This window comes from Callionymus lyra, chromosome 16 (assembly GCF_982586985.1).
Source record: "Callionymus lyra chromosome 16, fCalLyr1.hap1.1, whole genome shotgun sequence".
Classification (NCBI taxonomy): domain Eukaryota; kingdom Metazoa; phylum Chordata; class Actinopteri; order Syngnathiformes; family Callionymidae; genus Callionymus; species Callionymus lyra.
In genome coordinates this window covers 3,577,538-3,602,907 of record NC_141833.1, presented here as the reverse complement: position 1 = coordinate 3,602,907, position 25,370 = coordinate 3,577,538, and the positions used below count along the sequence as shown (strand labels likewise).

General features: G+C 37.3%; 1 protein-coding gene across 1 annotated transcript in view; it reads left to right on the top strand.

Moving 5' to 3' along the window:
* Positions 1 to 2,015: 2,015 nt before the first annotated feature.
* Positions 2,016 to 25,370, top strand: part of pappa2 (pappalysin 2) — a 50,513-nt gene continuing 27,158 nt past the window's right edge. Inside the window, exons 1-14 of the mRNA XM_087811734.1 lie at positions 2,016 to 2,121; positions 2,886 to 3,575; positions 9,263 to 9,495; positions 9,579 to 9,806; positions 9,878 to 10,476; positions 15,032 to 15,180; positions 16,051 to 16,190; positions 16,531 to 16,684; positions 17,364 to 17,556; positions 18,026 to 18,162; positions 22,503 to 22,685; positions 22,742 to 23,045; positions 23,998 to 24,126; positions 24,201 to 24,286. Coding sequence (XP_087667860.1) covers positions 2,016 to 2,121; positions 2,886 to 3,575; positions 9,263 to 9,495; positions 9,579 to 9,806; positions 9,878 to 10,476; positions 15,032 to 15,180; positions 16,051 to 16,190; positions 16,531 to 16,684; positions 17,364 to 17,556; positions 18,026 to 18,162; positions 22,503 to 22,685; positions 22,742 to 23,045; positions 23,998 to 24,126; positions 24,201 to 24,286 — 3,331 coding nt within the window. The remainder of the gene's footprint in view (positions 2,122 to 2,885; positions 3,576 to 9,262; positions 9,496 to 9,578; positions 9,807 to 9,877; positions 10,477 to 15,031; positions 15,181 to 16,050; positions 16,191 to 16,530; positions 16,685 to 17,363; positions 17,557 to 18,025; positions 18,163 to 22,502; positions 22,686 to 22,741; positions 23,046 to 23,997; positions 24,127 to 24,200; positions 24,287 to 25,370) is intronic.

Here is a 25,370-nt window from a genome sequence, read left to right as displayed (position 1 = left end):
AGAGTTGAAGACGCTATTTAATCATAAATAGGGAAACAGTGTGCTTTCCATACACCTTTGTAAGTCAATTACAGGTACGTATGGACTGATGAAGCTTCATGAAGCATCGCCACCACTAGATGGCACTCTTTGCTGTGTAATCTTTTACTTTGAACAACCACTTTAATGATTCCTTGTATCATTTTTTAAGTCTACTCTTACCCTGAACATTTACAATTATATAAGAACTTGGTCCTTTATGTTGTTATTCATTTTGTTAGGGATTTAGTTAGTTTCCCCCATTGGTTGATTGATAAGTACAATTCCAACCATTCGTTAAACATATTTATCTGAATTTAGATTAAACTTATTATTAATTATTAACTTTATTATTTAAGTTAAAACAATTATCAAAAGAGAGGTTTACTTTATTTTAATTTGTTCAAAAATTATTTGCAACCTCCTGCTATTATCATATTTGCAGAAACTTTATTATTACACGATTTAAAAAGTTAATGTACTGTTTACAAATTAAACTTCAAGCTAAAACGCACAAACATTTGCACTTTCTTCACAACTTCTTACATCAACCAAATAAAAATTCCAGTTTTCCAGCCTTGGCTCGACCAGTAAAAACAAGAATTCGGTAGCATATTTGGATGATATAAAAGTGAACTTTTCATGTGCAGGACAGATGTTGCGTGTTGTAACAGTGGAGCACAAAAAGAATGAGTGAGTGAGATAGATGGATACAAAAAGGAGGGAGGGAGGGAGAGAGGGAGGGAGAAAAGGGGCTCCTTAAAGGTAGGTGTGGGTGAAGGGGGTGGTTTACCAAATCTAACTTCAGTTAGGCGTGTGTGTGTGTATGAGAAAGAAGGAAAGAAAGTGGTTGCAACTTGCAAGCAAAAGATCAAAAACATATTGCTGTAGGAGTTAAAAAAAACAAAAACCTTGACCCCAACTCTAGCATGACTCATCTACTGCTGCTGTCCAGAACAAGAGTCTGAAAACCTAGAAAAATAAAGAAAATTAATCGAATTCAAAGTATTTTATGTAACATTATTCCTTACTACATTTCAGGACTGTTCTCGGAAAAAACCCTGTAGATCTTTCTTTTCCAGCATTTACGGTTGGAAAAAAAGAATCTGCATTAAAGGTTTAAAATGTGATTATATTTTTTGTCATCCGTTTACATCTTCCAGCAGGAACATTCTGCCTCTCAAAAAACAACTAACACCAAATCCTGAAATATAACACAAAGGATGACAAAAGATTTGGTTAAATTATCATGCTTACTAAAAGCACTGAGGCAGGACATTCCACCACCAATTACCTGAATTTATATGAATTTAAACAGTATTTAATCAAAAGAAGTTTGTCAGTTCAAGTAAATTCTCTGACTGGAAATCTAACCAGAACCTGCAGGGGGTAGAACGCTAAGCTCTTTCCACTCGACCACCAGTCATATGAACTTTTATTTAAGTGACTTGATTACATGCTGTGAACGTGAGTTTTCCCCTCTCATTTTGTTTTTGTTTTGCTATTTCTGAATGTTATTGAAAGCCATACATGTTAATGATCATTTCTTCTTAATCTTTAAACCTTTAAATGTACAAAATAACACACACTTAATGTTATACTCGGTTACTTGCAGAAATTATTTTTCTTGAGGAATTATAATAAATATTTTCAGAACTTGTCTCGTTTTATTTTCATTTTTTTTGGAAGAGGACGTTAGAATCACAGACATTTATATTTAAAAAAGGTTCAGCGAGAGCAAGAACTTCAGGGATTGGCAGCCAGCAGTACAGCGTCTTCCTAAAATAACAATTATGTTCTTGAAATTGTACAGGGTAATTGGAAATGGTAATGATTATGGTGTTTATTATGTTTAATTCATCTTTATAAACAACTTTTCATGGAGAAAATGTAATGATGTCATCAATATAAAGCATTCTGGTGATTCATCATGAATAGATATGGAGTTTATCTAAACATAAACAAGTTCGTGGCCTCTTTACTTGACTATTGTAACGATGTTGGAGTCGGATACTCCAGAGAGAGCAGCAGAGGATTTCCCTTGTAAATACAGGGGGGAACTAGGACCCCCACCAACCAACCACCTTCTCACCACACATCTCGGTGATGTCAGTGCGGGCAGGGGCTCCCTGAAAAAAAAAAAAAAGTTTGAGAATGAGAGGGAGTGAGAGAGACAGCGAGAGAGAGAGATGGAGGAGGATACTACTACTACTGCTGCATGGATCGGTGCAGAGGAGCAGCAATCACTCTCTGAGGCGCACAAAACACCAAGAGGGGCTGGAAACTGACGGAGGACACTAATATTCTTCACAACTTTGCACTGTACTTAAAAAAAAAATGCACCTGGGATAACTTTTTCTTCATGACTTTTAATTAACCTTGCACTCAGATTTTGGATCACGACGTGCTAGAATCGCAATGGCCAGGTAAAAAAAATAGTTTATCCTTTATTTAAATATATGTACAGATTTTATTTTTAATTTCGAAATGTAAACATCGATATTTGGTGGATTATAAATGCAAAAAAAAAGTTTTTGCGTATGGTAAGATTTTGCGTATTTATTTGCAGACTTTATTACCCAGATTGAATTTGCTTCAAACAGACAATCAAATCCAACTTAACATATGTTTATACTAACAATTAAGAAACATGTTAATCCGAATGAAATGAAACAATTTCGACATGGATTGAATTAGAAATAATAATCTTTAATTCACAAATGAATAATACTGCGAGTTGGGCTTTAATTCAAAAATAAATGAACAGTTGCTTTTTATTCAAATCATTTTTGAATTAATAATAATAATAATAATAATAATAAAAATGTTGTTTATTAGACTACTGCCAATAATCCTCGTCATCGCAGACACGTGGCTTCTGAGCCCAGTTCGCAGTCACTCGCTCGGCCAGCACAAGCGCGCGCTGGTGCAGCAGGCAGACGCCGAGCTGGCACGGCTGGCAGGTGAGACATGCACGGTCCCGCGCGTCCGGGGGTCCCGGCAGCGGGCGTCACAACACCCCCCTCCAGCGGCCAGGACGAGGACGCCTAAGCGAGAGGGCGACCCCGCGGTCCAGGAGACGATAAACCGGCTCGATATCGACGCGACAAGTGAACTTAGAAACACGTTCAAAGAACCGAGAAAGTCTCGCCGCTCCAGAAGCATCCACGGAACTTTCCTCTACCAGGAAGAGAGCAACTCTAGTTGGGGGAAAGTCTTCTTAGACGCCGCGGCAGATTCTAATGTCCTCCAGGCTCTAGACAGTCCACCGAGAGGAGACTTACTCCCGCCACCGGACAGAGCCAGCAACGATTACTCCTCGGGAGAGTTGGAGGACCCGGAGTCTCAGTCGAGTCTGCCCGAGGTCAACGCTCAGCCGTGGGGGAGCCCGGTGCCGAAGGTGGGCGCCTCCCGGATGGGAGCGCTGTACTTCCGCGGGCGGCGCGAGCACCTCCGAGTGAACCCGAGTGCCGGGCTGGAGCTCCCGAGGGATGAGTTCACGGTGGAACTGTGGGTGAAGCCCGAGGGAGGCCAGACGAACCCTGCGATCATAGCAGGTAAGTGAACCACAAACAAGTGTCTCCAATGATTTGTTTATCCAGACATCTTTGATAGGATTATGCAAAAAAAGTGATTAAATAAAAATAAATTAGGTATTAAATTACATATACATATACATATTTTATTATGTACTGACTATACAAAACTAAAACTTATTTTCAACCCTTAAAATTCCCAAACCCCTTAACACAGAACCAATACTATTTAAAATAGTGAATATCCTTTATTGATATATAAAGTCAATTTTATTGATTTACAATAAATACTCAGACACACATTCGTTTTTAAAAAATGTTTGTTTATACGAAATATTTTATATGGTGTCAAAAATGTCCCTTTGAGAGTTTTTTAACTTTTCTTTCACTCCGTAGATGTTCTTTTTTTCTTCTAAAATTCTCTTTTTGCACTGGGCCATGGACTAGTCTGGCCCTCTTATGATGCCTTTTGTGAATGCTCTCCTGTTGACCTTCATTTTCTTCAGTTTCTTTGCACACAGAGCGCATCGAAACTGCATATGTACTGCAGAGGCCAGAAGACACACCCTTTAATTCCATGAGTTTTCTTTATTTAAATTAGGACTGCAAAATATATCAAAAAAATATAGATATCGCGATATCGGCACGTGCGATATGCATATCGAAAACGTGTGCGATAATTTACATTTTTTTATTGTATAAATCAAGCATTTCTTAAATGTGAACTTTGACCAATCAGTGTCACGTTCTGTAAAGTTGTCAATTTGTACTTCTATGTCTCGTTGTCGTTTACGTCTCGTCTGTCTGTGAGCTGTTCGGCGCAGCTTGCTAGCCTTGGTTGCTATGGCGACGCATCTTGCTGGCATGCTGACTTAGCACGGTTCATTATATACACGGAAGTAAGACTTACTTATGAGCACTACTCAAACACTAGTGATCCAGTCACTCATCTCTTCCAACCCCCTTTGCTAAAGCAAAATATTGTAAGAACTTTTCATCTCGTCTCAGTTGTTTTCTCACAAGATCGCGGAACTTCCAAACAAGTGTAAACCTGCCCGTCTTGCGTCAGGGCATTTATAAACTGTTATGTGTGCGTGTAGGAGGAGGTGGGATTTATTATTGAATTGGATATCGCAACAAGGCGGCGGCTCCTCTCGGATGTCGCTCAGTTTCGCGGGACTGAGTGACCGTTATATGTAAGGGAAATATCGCATCGTTTTCCTTATATAAACCCCGGATCACCCCTCGGTACAGACGTGCACTCGGCTACATTTTTAGGTGTAAGAAAAAAATATCGCATTAATATCTAAAGCGCAATTCAGGACACCAATATCCAATATCACACTTATGTCCAATATCGTGCAGCCCTAATTTAAATGAATATTTAGATTGTTGATTATCACAGACGGCAGGAAAACTATGAATGAATATATGTGGACTTATGTACTCAACAAACAAATTTTAAATAACTTCAAAACATGTCTTCTTTTAAACTAGTTTCTTTAAAGTAGCCACTTTTCTTTTCTAATTACTATCACCTGACATGTTAGAATTCATATTATGGCAAGAAACAATCAGCTAAATGAAGAGAAATGAGTAACCATCATAACTTTAAGAAACCTCTACCAGACCGGAAAATTGCAAAAAGTTCGAATGAGCCTATTAGGTGTGTCCAAATGTTTTGCCTGTACTGTATATCTGGAAGCCAGGGAGGTCGTTCACCTTAATACAGTCGCAAAAAATTGTTTTCGGCCACCGGGTCAACTTAACCCAGAAGCCACAAAAAGTTTAAAAGGTACTGTTATTTTTTTGCTTCTGTAAACAGAAAAAACAAGTTAAATATGGTCCCCAAATCCCGATAAATATGTCATCAATTCGTGTTTACATTTATTAAAAAAATGTTTCTAAACCCTTTTGAAATTTGTTTTAAACATGGTTAGCCATGAGTCATGGGTCAACGGTATGGATAAAGAGGTGTGTCTTCTTATTCCTTACTTTGTTATTCTCTTCAGGTTTCCACTTTGCACTAAGCCGACTTGTCCAGAACTTGACAGTCATTATTTTATTTTAAGTCAAGTGTTATTGCTACCAATCACAATTACCACCAAGAATGCCTGCGAGGAGAACGTTTGACAGAACAATACTCATCAACTAAATTGAAAAGGATAAAAGCGCCGCAGATGTCCAGATAGCGAGGGGGGACCACAAACTGTTACATCCACTCAGATTTACTTTGATCAAAGATCCAGTCCATTACCCAACTTTTTCTTCTTCATTGCTTCCGTATGTGCTTTTGTGGCATGCCCTTTCTCTTTGCGGAGACCTTCAGGAATCTGACAAATGCACTGAAAAACAAATTCCGATTGTTTCTGATAGACATGACTTTGACCCATAAACGACCTCTGTCTGTTATGATGTAAATCTGTCTAACTCAATTATGCTCTCATCCTTAAAATCATTTAGATAAGCGATGAACGAACCTAATAAGTCTTTGTCCGCCTAAGACTTGCACTTTAAAATACCAGTAACACCATAGTTGGACTATAAGAGAGACACACAAATGTTTAGTTGTCAAATGAATATATCTAGATTATACAGTTAATTTCTAGATTTACAATCTTAGATAACCATAGATTATGATCTGACTTTGAGATCTGTGATGCTCAAATCATGTTTATGCTGAAAACAGAAACCTTTTGTTGATCACTCTGATAGATGTACATTTAAACTCAAGCTAATATCACATCCAGTCCAGTTTGAATGTTTCAAGTGTTTGGTTTAAAGCTTTGTACTACAGAGTAAAAAGGCCACACTGCAGCGAAGTTGCTAACTAGCATTAACTCCCATGACACCAACTATATCATACCTCTATTATATAAAAAAAAATCCAAATATTGGAGTCAATACTAAATTGAATCTAACTGCAAAGTGCACCACACAGATTTCAGTCCGAAAAAGTCAAAACAATATTTACAAACATTCATATTTTCATTACCATTTTCATCATAAAATAGAAATAAATGCGTATTTAATGTTAATCCATAACAACAGAAGCACAAATCAAACAATGTTAAAATAAGAAAACACTGTCGGAAAAATGGACCAAATGAAAACCATCCGCCGCATATTTGTATGGTTGTTGTTCAAGTACTTGAACAAACATCTTTATTAAATTTGGGAAGCCTTTATTAAAAAGGCAGTTGTGAAAAGAGTCGATGTCATCTGCTGAAATCGTGCCGCATAAAGCCTGCATTCGATCACTAAGCGGCATCGGTAACCTGAAAGTTACTGTCAAGTTCGTGGGTCTAATGCGTGTATAACAATCTACTCATGAGGAGCTTACTTTCTGGATGATAAGAATTTCTTCAATATTATTGAGACATTCGTGAAATTCCAAGAATCGATTTCAGTTTCGGTGAAGGTTTAAATGTAAATTAAGTACGAGTCTTAGGTGCTTTGATCAAACGCAGCGGAGGTCAAAACCCACTCTTGTTAAGCGTGGACACATCACAGACCAAGATATTTGACGCGTTGTCATGCTTTATCAGGGCCACCATAATAGCCAATAGAGTAAGGTCATGGTCGGATTCATCCCACGATGGCACTTTAGCAGCTTAATGGGGGAGAACTAAAACCAACCGTGTTACACCAGATGTGTATTATCAACAATAGAAACAAACAACTTTCTTTGCAGTCTATCATCTGGATTTGGTTGATTGATTAGCTTCCCTGACTTTCTCCTCAATTTCCCACACGATTTTTCACTCAAGCCAGATAGTGTAATAGTGTAATGTCTCAGGTGGCAGTTGAGTTCTCTTTTTTGTCTTAACAAGGCATCTGTTTTAAGATTTCTGGTCTGTATGTTAGAAAGAATGTAAACTAACTGATGAAAATGGTCTACCTTTCCTGAAATTAATTTAGGTGGTAAGTATGTTGGCCAGGTTCTTATGGTTGGTGCAAACCAGGAACAGTTGTTAACTGTTTTCTCTCAAAACAAAAAACATTCCAAACTCGATTTTTTTTTTACAGTTGTACGTGTCAGTACAATTGCATTATAGCAGAACGCTTGGTTCTGCAACGGTGCTGGCGCATCCTTGATGATGTCACTGCAGTTCCTCCACAGGATGGCACAATCTGTCCATTATTTGTCTAGACAACATTATTAGCCACCACAGTCAAGTTCTCGAATGAATTTCTCAAGTTATACACAGTAGTGTCAATTAGTAGAGATTGTAAAATTGGTTAACTGAAAGCGATAGTTCATCTATAATTTCAACTTAACTCATTTTCTAAACACCCTCATGTCTATCAGGGGTTATGATTATTTTAAGACTAATCCGTTCCTCTTAGTTAGTTATAAAATGTATGTCCATTTGAAGAAAGTGAAGAATAATTTGAACAGTGGGGTGTAAAAAAAATATAAATATAACGATTTATCGCAATGTTTTTTCCCTGATATTGTATTGATATAGGATTGTATTGATGTTGGACCCATTTTGGCTTTTAAAACAAAGCAAGACAGTGGCAACGTCCATAATTCGCCAAATTCTTATGTCTACACAGCCCTACACAAGGGTGAGTAGAAATGAGAGAATTTGGGGTGAACATTCACTTTAACTCAGATTAATTTTCTATTTAAGAATAACTATTTTGAATTGAATTGAATTACTGAATTGAATTGAATTACTGAAAAACATTTTGACGTAACTGAAATATTTCAATTTTTAATTGCTTTAATTTTGAACTCCCGAAGTCCAAATCTTTGTTCGTAACAGTGCTTACCCAACCTTGCCTGGGCAACCCACCATGTGACCACCAAACTGCTTTCCAGCAGAGGGTTGGAGCAGGAGTTGCATTTATTCTTATCAAAGCAGTAGTTCTGAAGGTACTTTTTGAAGCTTCCATGAAGATTGATCCAAGCCTTTTCACAATAATGAAGTTACAACGTTTTAACAGTGGAGGGAGCCAGAAACAAATATCTTCATTCTTCTGTGTTGCTTTTTAAGTTTTGTGGTTGTTTTGTTATTATTACTTGATGCAACCAAATCAATGTTGTTATTATCAAGTAAACTGTAGGTGTCCTTATTAAGCCAGAAAATGACTGATCACAAAATTCGCAATTCATTTATCTTAACTGAATTATCGTGCCCTCTAGTGAACGCTGGATGGTTGTTTTTTGCACTTGTCTTTGGGGGAATCATATTTTTCACACACCTGTATGCAAATATAAGATAACACACAGCTTTCAAGCTGTGCTGCCTTAACAAAACAATGGTATTTGTCAATGCAACAGACGGTATGATGAAGCTCACCGGGTGTATCTATTCTTGTAACTACCACTAGTCATACTTTCATCCTCTGGCTGTTTCCTCAACATACACTGCATTAACATACTCATGCATGCATTCTGGCATTCATACTTTCACACATGCAGTATTGAGGAAGGTGAAGGGGTTCCCTGACCCTATACTGTCCCAATGCGAAACATCTGTCAAGCAGATGTGCATCTGTGTGTGTTTTTGCAACAGATGGAACTATCAGAACCCCAACCTTCCTGCTGTTTGAGCTCTCAGCTCTCTGCCATTTCAGTCTCTCCCTCTGACTAAATTATTTGGCTACTGTATATTGCCACAGGAGATTTATTTCTTTTCAGCAGTATTGTCGTCACACGATTCCCTTCATAATAAAATATTGTCTTCCCTCCATAGGTGTATTTGACAACTGCTCACATTCATTGAGTGAGAAAGGATGGTCCTTGGGTTTCCGCACAGCGGAATCTACAGGCACTAAAGATTCAAGGTTCTATTTCACTCTTCGCACTGACAGAGCATTAAAGTCCACCACCATCTACAGCCACCAGCGATACCCTGCCAATGCTTGGTCCCACTTGATGGCCACTTACAATGGGTATAACATGACTCTGTATGTTGATGGGGCAAAGGTATGTGGACTTTATTTTATATCCCAAAATCCAAGCATCATCATTATTTTTCAGTTGGTATTCTCCTGTTTTGTTATTGGCAGGTGGGAGAGAGTGGTCTGCAGCTGGGTAGCCTATATAGCCCCTTCATGAAGACATGTAGGACACTATTTTTGGGCAGCAACCAATCGGAACAGGGACAGAGCTTCAGGGGCTATGTTGGGGGCATTGTCTTGTGGAACCATGCTCGCACTCAACAAGACCTTAATCGTCGGCCACTCCAAATCGACAAGCCCGCACCCGTCTTAAACATGTGGGCTGATTTCACAAATGTAAGAACATTTTCTGAATTTCTCCCCATTGATTTTTCTTGGGCAATTGCAAATTCTGTTTTAATTACTAGGTGCATCAGCTTTGGACTCCATTCAAGGCAGGCTCTTACCCAACAATCGTCACCACTCCATTTCCTGAAGAAGAGCTTGTCTCATCATTCCTGCCGCCATCATGTGGCCTTACACTCTGTGACAACACAGATATTATCTCAGGCTACAACAGTCACTGGCAGCTGAGAGGACCGAAACAAGTTCGCTACCGGATTGTCAATCTGTCTGATGATAATGGGGAGAACCCAACAGTTTCCCAGGCTCAGATCCATCTCCAACACAAAGCACTGACAGAAGCCTTTCGCCCTTACAATATAAGCCTGGACTTGAGCATCCACACAGTCAGTAACTCAAGCCTCAGAAAGATGTTTATTCTCAGTAACTGTCGGATTGGAAAGATTGGGAACCGTCAATGTGACCCTGAATGTGAGCACCCGAGGACAGGCTATGACGGAGGAGACTGTCTTCAACTGGGGTCTTGCTATAACTGGAAGAGAAGGAATGGCGTGTGCAATATGGAGTGTAACAGTATACGCTACGACTATGATGATGGAGATTGCTGTGACCCAGAGGTGACTGATGTTCAGAAGACCTGCTTCGATCCTGAATCACCTGACAGGTTTGTTTCTTACTTATACCATTCATGTCAATTTTATACTGACATCAGCATTCTTTCATAGCTTTTCTAACCCATTAATTACCACCTGATATATAGCACTGTTAATATATAACTCCTAACAAACAAAGATATTGTATATTCCATTTGAATTGCCTCCTTTTTGTCAATATACAACATATCTTTGTGGCCTGATGTTTGAATTATTTGATATTTATAGTCAATGTGTAATTTCTTTGAGAAAGTTGGCGAGGAGAGAATATCTTCTCAAATCTTAAATGAATAGTCACAAATAGTGCCATTTCTGCACATGAAGTGAATATTATTCCAAGCACTCTGCAGGCATCGAGCATATCACAATGCAAGTACTAATTGGACCTCTCACTTTCCTTGTTTGATATTAGAGACGGCTCACTGAAGTAGGGACGGTGGGTCCAGAGGCCAAAGAACACACTTATTTTTACTAAACAATTTGAGTAGCAGCCCGCTGTCTTTCACTTGCTCTGACAGACAGACTCATGCAGAGTTCCAAATAGCTTGCAAGAAGCCTCTCCATGAGGTGGTCGGCCCGAGGTCTTAAAGACTTGTTGCCTAAACCAAAGAACCACAAGGTTTTCACTCGACTCTGGAAATTAAATACAGAATTAATGTTGATGTCTGCAGTTGACAGATTGACAGAATAACTACTAAGCAATAGAACAAAACAAAAGTTGTGTCATCTAGGACCAATGTTCCAACAACTTTAATAAGGAATTGATAAAAATAAATCTTTTTATTTCATTCACTATATTACATATGCATAGATTTGTTCAAATATGCATTGTTTGCCAGGCTGTGACAAAACAACAAGGTTAGTATGTATGTATCTTGAAACACTAATCGGCACATCTGTGAAAAAAGTAGTTAAGTAAGCTGGTTAGTAATTAAGTTCTAACATTTGAGAGAATGCAAACCTGTATGGGAATATTTCCCAACTTTTAAAAATAATTGTAAGACCTATCTGTCTGGAATTATTTAACTGCAGCTTTTTAATTCTTAAAAAATGTCATACCAGTTAAATCATGGTGTAAAAGAAAAAGGTATTTCTTAATTTCCTGCCAGTGGTTGCCAGAGCAAGTCAATCTGATTTCTTCAACATATCTTAGGCATCTTAGGTGTTATAGCTTAGATTGTAGAGTGGTTAACATGTGGTCTGAGAGGTTGAGGGTTCAATCCCATCAGTCTGTGATTGTGTGTGTGAATGGGTGAATGCGTAGCTTAGTGTAAAGCTTTGGTATACTTGTTCCTTATTTTGTCCTTCCTAGTCTCTCAAATGAGACCCGGACTATTTACAACTAACACTTATTTTTGGTTTTCTTCAAAGATAAAACTTTTTCTTACCACAGATTTTTGTTTTTTCATGGTCGGCTGTGAAATTCTTTGTCACCTTCTTGACTAAAACCCTTCCCCCCAGATCGATGAGCTAGGATCAATAGAATATTTGTTTACCATAGCATAGTACACAATATAAGATAAGATCTTTAAGACCAAACAGAAATATTGGCCCTTGTAAAATGGCCTAACTCCAAGTTTTTGTATCTATATCTATATCTATATATACAGTATATATTTTATATTATTTTTCTTTCTCTGATGCAATTGTCATAAGAATGAACACTTTCTTTTGATATACTTGATGGCTGCAATAACTACCTTCTCTTTCAGTTATTGTTTTTGATCATTTGCTACTGTCTCAACATTAAAATGAAACATAAGTGGAAATATTGCTGCCATTAAGCAAGTACATATTACATTTCCGAGTCTGCATCCATAATGAAAAACTTTTTCTTTCCTCCAGCAGAACCAAATTCAACTCTTTTGTCAGCAATTCAAATGAGGTTGTAGCATGAATATATTTTGCTAAAATAATTGTCAATTCCCAGTCCCACCATATATAACATGGTTTATTTTCTCTGTCCGTGAAGCTCTCAGTTATAAAAAATGTCGATATATGCTTGATAATGTTTAAAATTGAGAGATTCTGAATGAGATAACTCTTGGTATGATGCACATGTTCCCTGTATATAAGATTCAAAATGTTCTCCTGGTCAAATTGAGACACTTTTCAATGGCCAATAAAAAAGGTTATTGCATTGTTTCCCACTGCCACTTGTTGCGCAAACCCATGTATTGTTCCAGGAACAAACCTCTGTTTAAACAGATGGATTTGCACAACACTGTTCCAAATAATGTTTTTTTTCTGCTTCCAAACTATTGAGATATGAACTCAATAAATATTAACTTGAGAGAAGAACAAGATATGAATAATAATAGGGTTTTTGTTTTCTACTTTTCACACACATTATAGGGACTGATTGTCCATCAATTTGACTGCTTTTCTTTATTTAGATAACCATATTGTCTTGTTTATTAAAAACAGAATTTTATTGTAAATAAATAACATTTAATACATGTTAAGATTCCTTTAAATAGTTTCTCTGTTCTTCACAAAATAATCAAACCTGCTTTGAGAACATTCCTGTGTAAAAATGACTAACTTTGGGTACTGGTAGCGAAATTTTAAACCAAAATAAACATAATTTTACTAGCTAAAGTACAGTCTTGATGGGCTGTTCTTTTTAGAGTTTCGTTCATTATTCAAATATAATTAACAAGTTCACATTCACACACACTTTATACATCTAAGCTCCAGGAAAATGTTCTCGGTATTTACAAATTTGCTTTGACACTTACCAGCTTCAACTTGTGGTGTTTTCATTTGACTTAAGGGGTCCTGTCATAGTACGTTTGTGGGATATTACATTTAATTACATTACAGTTGAAGTTAATAATGGAGACAGTGGGCCACATGAAATCTGCTTCCTTGACCCCCCCCTGGCCAGACCAAGAATACTATCAGAGTAGACACAAAGTAACACTTCTTGTTTGTCCATGGGTTTTCTCATCTTGTTGAGCTTCTCTCTGTCACTTGAGTTGCACAAACTAGGGTGATGGATTTTGAACACGGCCTTGTGTGAACTCTGGTTCCGTGATGTAGTAAGGACATGGAATCCTCGGAGCATCTTAAATCTTATCCAGTTAGGCAGAGGCCCTAGGAAAACATTTTTTTTATATTTACAGAACAACATGTGCACCTTGGGAGAGATTGCATCAAAGGGAGGATTACATAGATGATGTTATTCTGGCTCCATCTGAGCAACTCTGGAACATTCTTGAGGTAATATCTTGCACATAATGATTTTGATAATGGTGTTTGCTATAATTGGGATTTCATATTGGAGTAGCTGGTATCTTCCCAGGAATGTCATGAAACTGTAACATCACACGCTCATATGTTTATTTTTTTGGCCTTTGGAACAATATAAACGATAATGATCCAAACCCAAAAATATTTTTCTTGAGCAATTATGTGAAATATATTTTTGTCAAAGAGAACCATAATCTCTTTAAGATTGCAGGGTGGCCAAAAGAAATTGAGATCAGAATCCCTCCTGCAGTTTGGATTGACCGTGATTGGACCTAGGATGCTACAACAGTTTACTTGACGTGACTGAAGTAGCCTTTGAATAATTTGGGTAATAAGTTAATTTCATAGCTGAACCCCATCATTGACAAGACATTTGTGGAGGGCTGTATAAATCAAGATAGGGAATTGTTGACTTGCAATTAGATGTGATTTTTAAGACCAAAAATTAATAATTATGTTGTCTACATGTTTTATTTACTAGAGCAAAAGTGGAAAAGTTGCCGTAAAACACTATAAAAAGCAAGTCTTTGTGGACATGATTATTACCTTTAGGGATATTATAATTAAAGATCTGTTGAAACACTAATCTAACATTTTATTATCATTAATCTTATGATTCTGAAATTTAAGTAATTTTTCATACTATCAACCTTTGCTGGCATCTAAGTTGAACATTTCCACTTGGCATACTCCATAGTCAAGCGTAAGTTTTTCAAAACAACATATGTGAGCACTTTTTATCTTATTATCTGGCAAATAAGACCAAGGGGAGGCTGGGCTGTGCTGTAATGATAAGTATGTCTGGTTTGGATGAAGGAAGAGTAAACCTGGATGCTCTCTGTGCAGAGTTTTAAACTGTGTTTGGTTCTTAGTCCTCTCGTGTCAATGTTTCATGAAGCATTGCCCTAATTTTAAAAGCTCACTAAAGGGCACTCTTTGCTACATAATCCTTGGCTTTGAGCAACCATTTAAATGAAACCTCCAATATTTTCTAAACAAAAAGTGCCATCTACTGAGTTCCATAGAGGATGACACCGCACATTCTCAAAGGAAACAAATTGTAGAAAATACTTAACTTTCAGTGTGGCTGTACAAATGCTTTAAGTTTACCAAGATTAATGCTACTCAGGAGCTTCTCAATAAAGAGTAATTCACTCTTTATTTTACAATTTCCTCGATCTTTTTGTTTAAACATTAAAACTTTTTAATGAAATAATGAAATGTTATTATTTGTAGTTGTTTCCCATGTCTTAGTATACTATACACCATATAGATATAATATGTCATGTCTCTTTGTATATTATTCTATAGGGCTTACATGAGTGTAAAGGAGTTGAAGGATGAACTCCACTTGAGTGGAACCGACGTGCTCAACATTTTTTTTGCCAGCAACTCGGTGCGAGAAGAACTGGCAGGAGCAGCAACCTGGCCCTGGGCGAAGGAGGCCCTCACCCACCATGGTACTTTGAAATTCTGATGTCAAAATGTCCCTTTAACCAAATCACTCTTCTGAATCCATGTTTAGTCTTTAATCTGTTTGTTTACTTTGAATATTCCTCATTCTTCCCTAGCCCCCCTTCTCTATTCTTTCATTGCTGCATTTTTGTCTTCTTTGGTGGTATCCAAACTGGAAGAACAAGCTGGGAGATATTTTCCCGGCACGTTGCCTTTTTCCTCTTTCAATCATTAGGCCATGTTCCAGGGGAACCTAACAAGAAGCAAACAAAGCAACGCCAGTGTGGGCTATGTACAATTGTTCCCACTCATACCTACTGGCCAGCTTTTCTTTACGAGCTCTCTTCTTCTGGTGCCAGCGCAAACTCATGAGAAGGAGACACATGGAAAGCTGCCAAGATGAGGGAGGAAACCATTGCATGGAAGGATCTTTGATACAACATTAGCTCAACTATTTTGGAATTCAATCTTTTGCATGTTGCTTAAAATATTTACTGATTTAATTGAGAATAGAAACGTTTTTTTTGTATAACTCTGTATAATAATGGGTGTCTTTTTTAATTCAAAAAATTCCCAAATACTTTCTTTATTATACATTTAAGGGTGGTCTAGTTCATGTATGAGGATGGTGAGGCAGCTTTGAGAGCGTAACACCCAAACTTGACCAATATGACATGGTTCGAGCAAATTGTGTTGTGGATTACATTACCCAGTTTCTACTTCCCATCGACATTAAAAACTTTAAAATTAGTATAAGTATTGTTTATTCCAGTCATCGTGGTATCAATGTGATTTACAAAAGACGGATATGGGCAAAAAATGTATTTTAAACCTTCAGAAATAAGCATCACAAATGGTTCTTTGTCTCTCCACAGGAGGAATGGTGCTGAATCCACTCTACTTTGGAAAAAATGGTCACCACAACACTATGATTCATGAAATGGGACATATCTTTGGACTCTATCATGTGTTCAAAGGCGTAAGCGAGCGTGATTCATGTGATGACCCATGTCGGGTAAGAATAGGATATAAAAAATAAAGCACTTAAAATTGTTGCGCATTCAGAGCACGACCACCAGACTGAAGACTTCTCTCCCAAGGCTGTCAGACCAATGAAACAGTTACACTGCACTGTAGACACATTATTTATTACTCATATTGTTTTTTGTAACGTAACCTCCTTCAAGGAGTTCATGAACCTATTACTCGTTATACTCATTTATTTTCTACTTTTTTTATTGTTGTCCTCACTCAGGCCCTATTAACAAATGTTATTCATGATAAATGGAATGACAGTTATGTATCAATCTGGAAGAGCGTTTGAGATTTTGTACATGTTTAATTTTTGTATGCAGGAGACAACACCATCTATGGAAACGGGAGATCTCTGCGCCGACACAGCTCCAACAACAAAATCCAAATCCTGCCATGATCCTGGAGCCGTCAATGATTCCTGTGGAGTCGTCTTGTACCAGAACACACCTTTTAACAATTATATGAGTTACACAGGTACAGTTAATCCATTTTATTCAGAGCAGGTGGCGGAAATAATGAGGATACCTTTGATATTACTTTTAAAAATAAATGGTTTAACTAAGACGCAAAGTCAGTATATTAGAATTTAAAGCTTACTGAGCTAAAGTTCACTGAAACAGATCATGGTTCTTTGAAATAAAAAAAATGAAAATGTGAAAAACCTAATAAAGTGTAGTAATAATGAAATATGTTTAAAAACTATTTTACAAAATCAGAAAATATTTGTAACCATGTAGTAAAAAGGGATGTTTGTGTTGTTGTGGAATACATTATAATACAGGCAGAATATAAATAATTAAATTAAATACAATTAATTAAAATTGGATTCATAAAATACAACAACATAACATACGATGAACATAATACAATAAAATAAAAGGTGCTCATTCACAATACTTAACATTGTACATGAAATTGGATTTATAAGATCAGTATTTCATGAAATAATGAGAGAAAATAAAAAAGTTAAGGTGCTGTAATTTTGCATTGGACGTTAAATAAATAAACAAGTAAACTGTAAAGAGCAGTTGTATTTATTGGGAGACTCAATGTCAATATGATAATGAGAAAAAAAAGGGGGATACAAACATGAGAAAGTTTGAAATGTTCTTTGTCGGTTCATTCTGCTTTTTTTCACCATTGTTCTGCTCAGATGATAACTGCACCAATCATTTCACGGCGAACCAAGTGGCCAGGATGCACTGTTATCTTGACTTGGTCTATCAGAACTGGTTGATAGAAGCTCATCCCGTTCCAGTCCCATTGGCCCCAATTGTTACGGGTCAGAGTTCAGACTCAGTTTCTATCTATTGGCTGCCTCCTGTCCGAGGACCTCTTTATAAAAGGCAAGTACACATACATATGAATATAAAAGGGATTAAGAATATCTAATGTTTCTTTTTTTCAATTGGTGCATTTTAAATTACGGTTAACCATTGTAATCCAGTGTTACAAATACTTTTTAAATTTTTCTATAAGCTTTATAATTTAAAGAGCCATTAGGCCCGGTAGACATACTGTAAAATGATTTTATTTCCAAAAAAAACACCAACCACATTGTAAGGGTGAGAACTGACATTTAGATAAGTGATGGAGAAGAATCATGCAGGTTGAACCGTAGTGATGGCGTGCTGAAACTACTCCAAAATACTTTAAATCAAATGTTTCTTTACACTCTCCTAAAGATAGAGAGAGCTATGAACATCTATTTAACACACATTACCAAAGTTTACTTCATTGGTGGGAAAGTTTGACATCAATCTCTCTAAAAGTTATCAGCAGTAATTCATATGTGCATTTCATCTTTCCTTGCAGCTCTTCTCTGCGAGTGCCAGGCCACATCAACTGCAGAGACTGTGGAAAAGAGGGTGTTTTTCATCAGTATGCTTATAAGGCTTCTTCCCCACGAGTCTGTCACACGTCTGGGTATTGGACGCCCGAGGAGGCCGTTGGTTAGTGATGAAATAACAACACTTTGTCAAAAGAATATTTACCAAACCTTAAGTAAATGTAGCAAAATGAACCAAAAGAGGGATATGTATTATATATATAAATGTGGTGTCCATGAACGTCTCACTCTCTCAGTTCTCATCTTCATCCATTAGGTTGCCAGATTTCTACTCGCTGAAAAACACTGTAAACAGGTCTTGTATTGCGGGAAAACGCCCAATCTGGCAACACAAGCCACCAGTGGCGCACAAACGCTTAAGTCATCAAAACAAAGAGCAGCATGTGGCATGTAGTTGACAGCAACGAGAAATTATAAAGGATTCCCTCATTTGAAAACTTGCACGCCGGCTTCCACTTAAATGCAAGAGTCATTTATTTCATTGTATTAATTCATCCTTTTTTCATATATATTTATTTTATCTTTTACTGTTTTCAACAACACATAACATTCCTGTGTTGTTTTTTACAATACTGACAATAATTGTTTCATTGTTTCTAATATAAAATAAAATCTGATTCCTATTTTTAATCTTAAAACTGATAATAAAAATATTGCTGACTTGGATCATATATAGGCTTTGGCAACACATTTGAAAAAGAAGAGCTTGTAGCAACATATAAAAAAACTACTGACCACTACCTCATAGTTTTACTCATTAGTATTATCTTCCCATGGAAAATAACTAATGTTAATACTTATCAGTGGAAGATTGACAAGATGTCTCCTGACTCACTCACATGTTTCAAATGTTGAAATGCAATAAGTCCCTCATCATAACAATGTTTTGAAGTTATTACTTTATAAAGTTCTCCCCCGTCTGAAATCTTGGCGAATAAGAGGTTACGAGGCTTAAGGCCAATTGTGATGTAATAATTGGCTTCACTCCCTCCCAGTCAGCTTTAATCACCCCCTGCTTTGTTTAGACAACAAGTCCCTTGGAGGTGGAGACTTCCGGGATTGAAGAAAGTGATGCTTGACCAATCACTGCAGAGTGTGATTGCGCGGTTAGGGTAAACAATATTTTATCTTAAGCACATTTTCTAATGTATAAAAATAAATTAGCAAGTTTTGTGCAGACAGACACATACTGAGACACTTGCGTCAACAGATTAGCTGAAAATGTTCAAACACACACACATTCTTGCCTTTTAAATCTCAGGTGCGTGCAAGACTAATGGCTTCTGGAAAAGGAAAAGTAGAAAAACATAATGGCTCCAGAACTCTGTCTGTCTTGATTTAGCCACAGCGAGAACAAGCATTATTGGAAAAAGTAACAAGACACAGTTATGTTTGGATGCCACTTAAACACTGGACCACTACCATAAACACAATCCACATACACGTTGTATCTCCTAAAGCTGTACTAAATGTTACACTTCCATGGAAGCACATAGCTCTTGTTATGGTGATCATATTTGGAAGGAATATGTTTCCTTCCACAACGTGACGTAAATAAAGATGGAAACTTGAAGTAAACAAGTCTGGAAAAAAAATGACAAATACAAACCTTGCAATAGAGAGAAAGATATCTTATTAAAAGATTGACACATTCCTATAACTCAACTTGTTTTATTTGGCTGCAGGATGGATATGATGATAAAGAGTCAGTTACAGTCTCAGGCTAAACAGTGGTATGCTCATAGTTGAGCAGACAGAGAGTCTCCTGGCTCTCCTCAACTCTTGTCTCTTTTTTACCTCAGGGGCTTCAATGCACAGGACGACTCTGTCAGCTTTTAAACCTGGGCAACGTTGCGTCCAGCAGTGGAAAGGAGACTGGACATATTCAATTTGTACCAAACATTAGTTCAATAGTAATAGACTGTTGGCACTGACATCGTTGGCCAAATCTTTGTTTACATCCCCTCAAGTGAAAGCTGTGGAAAAGGCAACATGCCTCCTTTTCCACTGCCATGAGTGCTCAGGATCTGAGGCAGGAGGGTACGCACCAAATCCCATGCTCCTGTAGAGAGGGATTAAATAGGTTTATGGGCAGCATCAAGCATAAAAGTGGGTTTAAATTTAAAATGAGGGTATTTAGGAAGGCAATAAAATGTGCATCACGTTGTTCATTGTACTGCAGTGTGTCATGAATGGCTGGGGTTCTGGTTCAGCCTGCCAAGATCGGATCAGTGTCCTGCAATGTGTGCATCCATTATGATTTGCACAACGTGGGAAAGTATTCAAGTCTGAAAGTTGTTTGTTTTTTATTTGATACCATTAATTGCATAAATAATGAACAAAGTTGTTTACTGGACAGAGTTATAACATAACAAAATGCCAAGTTCTCTTGAACAATATAGTTAGGAACCATGTTAAAGCAATGGTTGAGCAGAAGACAATGAAGTCACAATTTTTACCACAATTTCTCGTGGTGCGACCTATTGAAACCAATTATTTTTCCCGTATAATTGTTCAACTGTGTGAGTCACTGGACACTATGTTGGTGTAACTTAAGGTGACTTCTTGTATAAAGAGTGATCCAGATGCATAGGACAGCTCCTGAGCTGAATCCGAAAAAGTTGGTCAAATGACACTATCAATACTGAGAGAAAACATAGTATAGTATAGTAAACTATAATTATAAAGCTAATGTTGCATTGTATTAGTCTTGGTAGCATCAATTGAAAATCCCCCTGAAAAAATGGTGTTGGTTTCCCTTTAGTGAGGACAATGAGCCAGAACATCATTTTACAATTTTACAATAACCAAAAGGTTTCATAACTGCTAAACACTTTGATGGCTAACCCATAGGGTTAGTGATGGGCTGATGAAGCTTCATGAAGCTTCATGAAGCCTTGTCCTTAGCCCACTAGCACTCTTTGCTGTATTATATATGACAGGTAAATAATTTGTCTTTGATACGTGATTATGATTTAATATAATTTTAATCCATTCATTCTTCCACTTCTTTCTTAATGGAGTCACCAGGCTGCAACTTATAGAAAGCCATTCAGACTAACACCTTGGAGTTGCCTCTTCTTATAACTACCACTAGTGACATTTTAGGTGAAAATCACTAGCTGTTAGTCATGTTATACTTTTATTAGTCTTTTCCAAAACATTTTTGCAACCACAAATGATTTCTCCTACTCTTTGTGGCTGACAGTATACAAACTACGGCCTTAGACACGCACACAGTCAAGCAATGGAAACAGACCAGTTACAAAACTTACAGTTTATAGTTCCTGTACATTTATATGGTTACTTAGCTCCTGGTTTCGACATGATTTACCTGGCACGCTCCGACTTTCTGACAGTTAGTGCTTGCACACATGGCTGATCACAGTGGGTGTGAAACATGCAACACCTCATTAACATGCTGATTTTACTCGGCTTTCACCTGGAAATACACCACCTAAATGTGACTCCGTTGCACTAATCACTACCACGGTAACAATTAACAACTCATTAGCCTGGTGCTATGGTGTTACAACCAAGTTCTTGAAAGAGGGCCATGTTTCAAGTGAAAGAGAGCAGAACTCATTATTTCCTTTTCTCAGGTTGCATAAAGTGTCACATGGAGATGTTTAACGTCAATCACAACTATTAAGCTGTTGGCACATAATGTTTATCTGGAAATGACGATAACACTACAAATAAACTGAACTGATCCAAGGCTGGACTAAGCCTATTTCTTTGCAAATTTTCTTTGTCACGTTCCAAGGACGGTTTTAAACTATATCTGTAGCTCAAATGTTAAGCCAGTTAAAGCCTTTTAACGTTCAAAGTCCTTTCTAGTGCCATGTCCTCCAAGGGCCTTCTTTTAGCCCTTTGCATTTTTCAAAAGTCTGTCACAATCGGCTGGAAAATGACGCTAATACCCTTTTTAGTCCAAGTGTTCAAGGGACAATAATTATATTTATATAAATAGATTAGATGTCTTTTCATTTACACTGTTTTCCCTGGTTATATTTTACAAGATACAATAAGCAGTTACCAGGTTAATGTGACATTAAATATAATAATATTATTCGATTTAAGATCGTTTTAAGATGAGCAAAGCATCATGAAGGTGGCATTACTTCAAAAACAAAATTACAGATTAAAAGAAGATTTTATTTTTAAAACAAATGTAATTATCTAGAGTCAAATATTGTTATGAAGCTCATAAAATGAGCACAGGCTTGCTGAACGAGTGAATCATATTTCTCTTCTGTCTTCCTAAATAATTGAGCATTTGATAGAGCTTCATGTGAGGTCAGGTTGTATGTTTATGATTGGATAATTGACATGTTAAATGTGCTGTTCTATTATGTAATAGATGTTTCTTATCTAGAAAAACACGTTTTTCATAACCTATTGTCTGAGTACATTCAAAATATGGTTTTGGTGTTGTGTCAGGTGCACCTGATGTGGAGCAGCCATGTGAGCCGAGCCTTCAGGCATGGAGCCCTGAGCTCAGTCTGTACGACACCAATGTGACATCCCCATGTCCAGAGACTGAAGGATGCACCCTAACGCTCCGGTTCCTCTATCCCATGGTGCCAGACACACTCACCCTGTGGGTCACCTACATATCCACACGTAAGTGAGCAAACTTGTTCTATTTATGCTCGAATTGACATCACATTGTCCTGTAGAGAACCCAGCCATCGCCAACATCCAACTGGTATCTGACTCTGGGGAAACCCTCAACATCGGGGCGCAGCATGTCTTCTGCGATATGCCCCTCACCCTACGCCTGGATACTCTTAACTTTGCTGTCAGCGCAATTAAGCTCTGCACTTTCGATGAGAAGATGGAAATTGATGCTGCTATGCTGTCATCCGGCCCCCAGAGCCCTTTTTGTGCCAACTGCAAACCCTTGCTCTACCACATTCAGCGGCACCCACCCTTCAGCAACACACCTCCTGCTCCACAGACCCAACAGAAGTTTACTGACAGGTTTGGCATTTTTAAGTACTTGTTAGAAACTGAAAAGCAGTGATGAAGCTACATTTATGGGATTGAACCAGAAGTAGAAAATGTAGGTTTGGCTTGAAAAACAACAACGTAATATTGAACACTGAGTGCATTATGCAGGCAACACTCTCTCTTTACTCTGACCATCTTTAAGATCGTTGATAATCAGTTCATGACTCATGCTAACAATGGAAACAATCTGTTTTTCTTAAGCAAGGGTCTCCAAAATCTTTTTTGCGCCTTAGAAATATTTAATATTCTCATTATTCTCAAGGATGTATATTCAGACAGTTGAAGTACTTACTCACATGTTTAAAATGTTGAAGTCTTCCTCGTCAAGATGACATGCGAACAAGAGGTTACGACTGCGGAGCCAATTATGATGCAACAATGGCCTTCACTCCTCCAGCCAGCTGTAATCACCCCCCACTTTGTTTATACAATGAGTCCTTTGGAGGTGGAGACTTCTGAGATTAATGTCAAACCCTGATGCTTGACTCATCACAGCAGAGTGAGTGTGGTTATGTTAAACAAGATTTAATCTCCAGAGAAATTAAACATTTTCAGTGGGTGGCACATTTCCAATATATATTTAAATTAAAAGAGATTTTTGTACAAGCAGATAGTGATGAGTACAAGAGGTCCAAAATCTATTTGGGAGACACTTAAATAAACATATTAGTTGCCTCTCTAGAAAAAGTACAAGAGTGGAAGAAAGTTAATTCTAAATTAATGACAAAAAACGTCAGTCAAAGCCATGTACGAAAAATGTGTAGTCTTCTATAATTTTTCAATTGATTCAACCCTACAGCACTAAACATATCGGCAAAGAGTTTCATCTAGTGGACAATGCTTCATGAAGCTTCATCAGTCCATCAGTTTGTAGCAATGTGGTGTATTAATGTCATGACTGTATGAATTTTCTCTCCCACAGCTCAGTATTAAAGGGTGAAAATTACCATTATACGATCCAGGCAGAAGCAGACGGGATCATCAGTGAACCCTCTCTCCCTCTCTTCTACACTCATGGTCAGTTCTTCTGTGGTGATGGCTTCATCCAGCGGTAAGTGGACACATCTTTGTTTTTATGAGCTTCCATGAAAAATGGCTATGAGGCTGATAACCTTCGCTTTGTAGGACAGAAGAATGTGACGACGGCAATCTGTTGGACAGTGACGGCTGCGATAAGAAGTGTCACAAGGAATCCGGTTTCAATTGTGTTGGTAGGTCTTTGTTAACAGGTTGTTTTTGAAAATTGTCTTTGTCAAATGTCAAACAAATAAATGGTCATCTTGTATCTTATTGATGAATAGTTTGCAACCATATTGAGAAAAAAAACAACCAAATATATTCAAAAGATTTGAACTGAATAAGAAATTGTTGTGCCTAAAACAATTCACACCAGGAAGAGAAAAGTTTGTTTTTGTTTGCAGATGTTCTGTAAAGCATCAAATGTTCTGAACAACAACAACACATGTTGTTGCACTGTCTGACTAAATGAGGTTTAAATTGCACAATAAAGTCGCAACTTGAAGAGCCTTAAATAAGAAACAGATGGTTTTGATAGTGAAGTCAAAAACTGTCATTCAAACGTGATAAATACAAGACTTGCACAAATAACAAATTAATCATTTACACAGGTGTTGTCAAGCAAGAGGGGTTTGGTGACTTCATTTTTTGTGGCATTGCCAAATCAACACAAGATGACAAAATAGAATTGAATTATCGCACCCTAATTAAGTTTTATTGAGAACATGTTCTCATTTATTGAATAAAGCCAATTGTATTTTACAGACGCTGCTTCGTCTAACTAACCTCCGCAGCTGTCTACATATCAGTGCAGCCAAATCTTTTTCCAGATAGAAATGAACTTGTTGTTGCACAACTTTTGAATTTTCTCAAGATGTCGTAGTAGTTTGTGTGTTTGTTTTCTTTTGCACAAGTAAATTGATCTGCGAAAGACACCAGTTCAAAGGGAAACTTGTGTCATCAGGTTGCATTTGGTAGAAATAATTAAGTAAATGCCATTAGAGCAAATATACACAAAAACATTTATTTATTATATAATTGTAAATATTAATTAAAGAGAAAGTGGAATTCAAATCTGTAGATTGCCCCCAGGGGAATATGATATTTATGGATACATTTTTAAAGATTATTACTTAATGTCATTTCCTGACCACAAGTCACAGCAGTTTTATAAGCCTCAAGTGTCCACATTGTAACATCATTATTATCAATATGTACACATAATTTTTTTATTATTAAATTACGTTTTATTCACTTCGTTTTTAACAACTGTCATAC